At 46.6% G+C, this 5,000-nt stretch overlaps 1 protein-coding gene across 8 annotated transcripts in view; it reads left to right on the forward strand.

The window, feature by feature from the left end:
• Positions 1 to 5,000, forward strand: part of esrrga (estrogen-related receptor gamma a) — a 167,908-nt gene that overhangs the window by 113,538 nt on the left and 49,370 nt on the right. For all 8 annotated transcript variants that reach the window (XM_036541844.1, XM_036541838.1, XM_036541843.1 and 5 more), the window contains one exon: positions 1,976 to 2,092. In XM_036541844.1, the coding sequence (XP_036397737.1) occupies positions 1,976 to 2,092 (117 nt within the window). The remainder of the gene's footprint in view (positions 1 to 1,975; positions 2,093 to 5,000) is intronic.

Genomic DNA, 5,000 nt, shown 5'->3' on the forward strand with positions numbered 1-5,000 from the left:
CCACAGGCCTCCAAGCCCCTGGTGAATCAGCCGTCACTCCAACACGCACCTCTCCCCCTCCACACGTCAGGCCCTTCCAACATGGAGACCCCTAATGGCTGCCAGAGATTACCTCACTAATGAATATTGGAGCCCTGTTTAATGGACATGCATACTTTAAATACTGTTTCCTGTTGAATTAGCGGTCTGGAGTATTTAGTCTCCCCACACTCGCGCTAATCTGCTTTTTAATGAGGAAACATCAGTTCACAGAAGAGAAGTCAATATAAATCAGTGTTTACAAAGTCTGATTAACTCTGAAATATTTCATCAGCGCGGAGGTCCCAGACGGGCCCGATGTTAATTGCATGAGTCTGAGCAGTTTTCAGACGGCCTCGCTGGTGAGAGGCAGGCGCCGCCATTCCGGCCCGTCTCTCCAAAGTCAAAGTGAGCATCATGAGTGCGCCACAGCCCTCCTGCCCCGCCCCCCGCCAACACCCTGCCCTCCTGGGGCTCTTCTGGAGAACTGAAAACCAAAAATACATCTTTACTGAGTCATTAATGTCCTTTATTCTAAGCGGTTTCAGAGCAGTGAAGATTTTTACCTCTCCACACCATTACAGACACACATTATCAAAGCCTCATCTCTCTCTATTTCATTTAAAGAGCACTGCACTCTGCAAGAATGTGGTCACACATAAGGCCAAATTATTAGTAGTAGTAGCAGTAGTGATAGTACTATGGTGTATTTCTGCATATTTCTAATTATTTAAGTACAAGCTTTTAAAACATTGTGCTCAGTAAAAAGACAGAGCTGCTTGTTGTACCTATTTCAGATCACTCTCCTCCTCATTACATGGATATAATGTGAGCGGAAGAAACCTCAGGAAGAACACCACCACTGTACCCTGAGCAAGATCCACTACATTTGCTGCCCCAGTTAAAAACCAGTTGTAAAAACCAGTTACAGAATCTGTGAGTTTTAGAATTGTACTGTCAGTCAGCCTTGATAAGGGTATATAAAACAACAGCAACTCAGGTTGATAACACAATTACTGGTAACAGCGGATAACACAATTACTGGTAATCTTCTCCTTTCTGGTGCTCAGATGGGTTAAAGTTTTAATGATATCAGAGCTTAGTGTATTTGCTGATGCACATTTGTGGACATCATTTCAAACCTGAGAATGTTAGAGTGATGTATCAGTTTGACATCATCATCTCAAACGGCTGTTATTCCAATAGCATTTCACTGTGGGCTAATGTCACATACAGGACTGCCATAATGCACTGTAAGCTGAAGGGTCATCCTAAGTTCACAGAGAGGTGTGACCCATGGCCTCTGTGCAAGATGCCATATGGGGCAGGATTTTGGCCAGCTTCTGGCTATTGGATGCAGACAGTAAGCTAGGAGAGTCCTAGGTCCAAACATTTCCTGGGCCTACATTAACTGTTCCTCTGAAAAAATGGTCATGCTGGAGTCCCAACAACTCAACGGTCCCTGAAAAAAGATGAAATCTTTTTTTACTTAATATATATTGATCAGTTGTTTACAGCAATTGAAAAACAATACAGGAAAGCTGGAACAGTGTGAAGTCTGCTTGTTATTAAAATTAGCTTTTCAGCTGTGAAAGCACAAAAAATTGATATTCTTGTTTCATGAAAACTTTTTTTTTTTACCTGGAATTTTTATCACATGATTGTCAGGATTATCCGGAGGAAAAAGATATTTTGTTTTAAGAAATGTAATTATAAGAATAAACTGAGTAATATAATAGTAAAAAAAACTATTTTGGAGTAAGAATATTTTCCTGAGCTTTGTTTGTTTTGCAGAAAGATGGGGAACTCCTGTGAGAAAATATTTCTAAAAATCAGATGGAAAAAGGGGTCTGCATGTGACTGATAGAGGTGCAGTAGAAAAAGAGAGAGGGCATTAATGGTGGAGGAATTCCCCCCAGCAGCTACCAAACGCTCTCTGTCCCTTCTCTCCACACAGGAAACATCGAGTACAGCTGCCCAGCCACCAATGAATGTGAGATCACCAAGCGCAGACGCAAGTCGTGCCAGGCCTGCCGGTTCATGAAGTGTCTGACGGTGGGCATGATGAGAGAAGGTAAGAGGAGACACACTCTGCTTCCTGCTTCCCTTTTCTCCTTTAATAACCAGCCCACCTGACTGCAGGCAAAGCCAAGAGGGGCGGAAAAAAAAACACACAGGAGAAGGAAAGTCAAGGTCAAAATTGATCGTTGACGCAGCCTAGGGCATGTAGCCACGAGCTCGGCTCAGACCCGCGCTTCTGCAACAGCTACAGCGAGCTTTGTTACCATGCAGGCGTTCGGTGCCAAGCTCGCTGGAGAGGAGTGTCTGAACTTGGCTCTTCTGAAACATAATCAACAGTACATCCATTTTATTTTGTTTGTTTGTTTGCCAGTGGAATTAATGAAAGTCCCTGCAATAAGCTAATTTAATCCCGCCATAGGAGGACGGGGTGTTTATAGGGCTGTACTGGGACCTCTTCCCTCTCGGTGGAGGGGTGTATGAAGGTATTCAGCTCTCCTCAGTAGACGTGTCAGAGCGAATACACGCTGCTTGTTGTGGGTTTTTGAAGGTGTTTTGTCACTCCCGCTTAGGAAAAGGAAAACATTTTGTTTGCTTCTGAAATGATTTCCATTACGAGAGGAGCGCGGTGGCTGTCCCGTTAGACAGAACGCATGAGGTGTTGGTTCTGCTTATGCTGCTGGTCTGTGTGGAGGTGAGACGGCTGAGACAGAACCTGTTCTGAGCTCCCGTTTCAGAGAGACGATGACAGCGCTCATTGTCTCAGCGCTGGCTACAGGCAGACTGCCAGCAGGCCCCTGCCGTTCCTCTCCTCTCCTGCCTCTCTCCTGTCTGCAAGTCACTTCCATGCAGATTGTACAATAGCCACGAGAGAAGAGCCCTGCAGCAAAGCAGCTTGGTGAAGACCTCACTGGTCAGGTCAGATTATACGAAAACAGCACAGCGGGAGAAAAACAACAAGTAAAATCACCCTGCCTGTTAGGCTTTGTGTGTGTGTGTGTGTATACTCGTGCGTGTGTGTGTGTGTGTATGTGTGTGTCTGTTTCCGTGTTCGTGTATTAGTGTGTGTGTACATATATGTGTGTGTGTGTGTGTGTGTGTGTGTGTGTGCATGTGCATGTGTGTGTCTGTTTCCATGTTTGTGTGTAAGTGTATGTGTACGTGTGTGTGTGTGTGTGTGTGTGTGTGTGTGTGTGTGTGTGAGTGTGTTTGCATGTTTTCCTCTGCCTGTCTGTGCGGGACAGTGTGTGGTAACGTTACACTGTTCCCTGTTACTGTGTCACACGTGTGTGTGTTCCAGACCCGCTCACCAGAGCTCTCGCACGCTCACCAGTGCTCTCGCACGCTCGCCAGCGCTCTCGCACGCTCGCCACTGCTCTCGCACGCTCACCAGTGCTCTCGCACACTCGCCAGCACTCTCGCACGCTCACCAGCGCTCTCGCACGCTCGCCAGCACTCTCGCACGCTCGCCAGTACACAGGCTGGTCGGATGCCGAGAGATTTGCCTACACACCAGTTCAGGGTGACAGGTACATAATTGATAAGCAGAGAGCTGCTTTGAGAAAGGTCTGAAGGATGTTTCACACTGTTTGATATGGCATCTTTTCCCATGAGCTCTCAGACAAATAGCAGCCCTTTGTTCTTGCTCCAAGCCACCCATACACACATATATCAAAATGGCACAAAATGGCACTACCATTTGTTGTAAAGTGCTTGAATTTAATAGAGGGGTCCCGCTCTACATATGAATAAGGGTCATTTGGTAAATTGATTCATCAATTTCTTTTTTTTTCTATGTACTCTCAAAAAAACAACAAAAAAATGACTCGCCCACAACACAGTTCCACCTCCTGGCTATTAGCAAGAATTATGTATATCCCTGTGCTGTTACACACCCATGTGCGGGGTTCAAATGTACAAGGATTCCTATCTTTGAATTGGGGGCTGTATTTATTATGGGTCTCCTCAAAGTTCATGTTCCAGCTCATGCTTCCAGTGTACTTAGTTTAGTTCAGTGGTGTTTTCTTCTCATTATGGGGTTCCATGCTTTATTGCAGCAGAAGTATTTCTATTGGAGATGTCGGCAAGCATTGATTGGGCGAATAGTTACATTGAGGTGGGAGTCAAGCTGGGTTGTCATTTCCAGGACTGAACTGACTGATGATAGTTGAGGTATGGTATTTGAACTGGGTGTGTGTGTGTGTGTGTATTGCTGTGAGTGTGTGTGTGTGTGTATGTGTGTGTGTGTATTGCAGTGTGTGTGTGTGTGCGTATTGCTGTGAGTGTGTGTGTGTGTGTGTGTGTGTATTGCAGTGTGTGTGTGCATGTGTGTGCCTGTGTGTGTGTGTGTGTGTGTGTGTGTGTAGGGGTCGAGCTTGCCGCAGGGGTGGATCTGCTTAGGGATGCTGTCGCCCCGGGGAGAGGGGGTGTGGGGAGCACTCTGTAATCCAGATGATACAGGATCCCCCCAAACTGAAATCACAGAGCTGAGGGGGTGCCCTCAGGGACCCCAGTGATGATATCAGCTCTCATATCTCAGAATGGACTGAACAGGGTGGGGGGGGGGGTCTCAGAACTCACCCCTCCATCATGATAAACCCCCTCCCTGCCTCCTAACCTGCAACAAAGACCCAGTTCCTGTGCCCTCAGAGAAGCTTCATGGATCTCCTTCCACCACTGCTGACCGGCCTGCTTCAGAGCAAGCCTCACAGACCGGAGACGGAGAGGGAGAGGAGGGAAAGAGTGTGGAAGAGAGGACAGGTATAGAGAGCGAGAGAGAGGAGAGGTAAAGAGAAGAGAGGACAGGTATAGAGAGCGAGAGAGAGGAGAGGTAAAGAGAAGAGAGGACAGGTATAGAGGAGGAGAGGGAGAGGAGCAGTACGGGGTTTAGAGGGAGCAGGTAGTTTAGGAGCAGCAGTACTGTTGGCCAAAGTCTCACTTCCCCTTATATATTTTATATGTAT

This window comes from Megalops cyprinoides, chromosome 12 (genome assembly GCF_013368585.1).
Source record: "Megalops cyprinoides isolate fMegCyp1 chromosome 12, fMegCyp1.pri, whole genome shotgun sequence".
NCBI lineage: Eukaryota > Metazoa > Chordata > Actinopteri > Elopiformes > Megalopidae > Megalops > Megalops cyprinoides.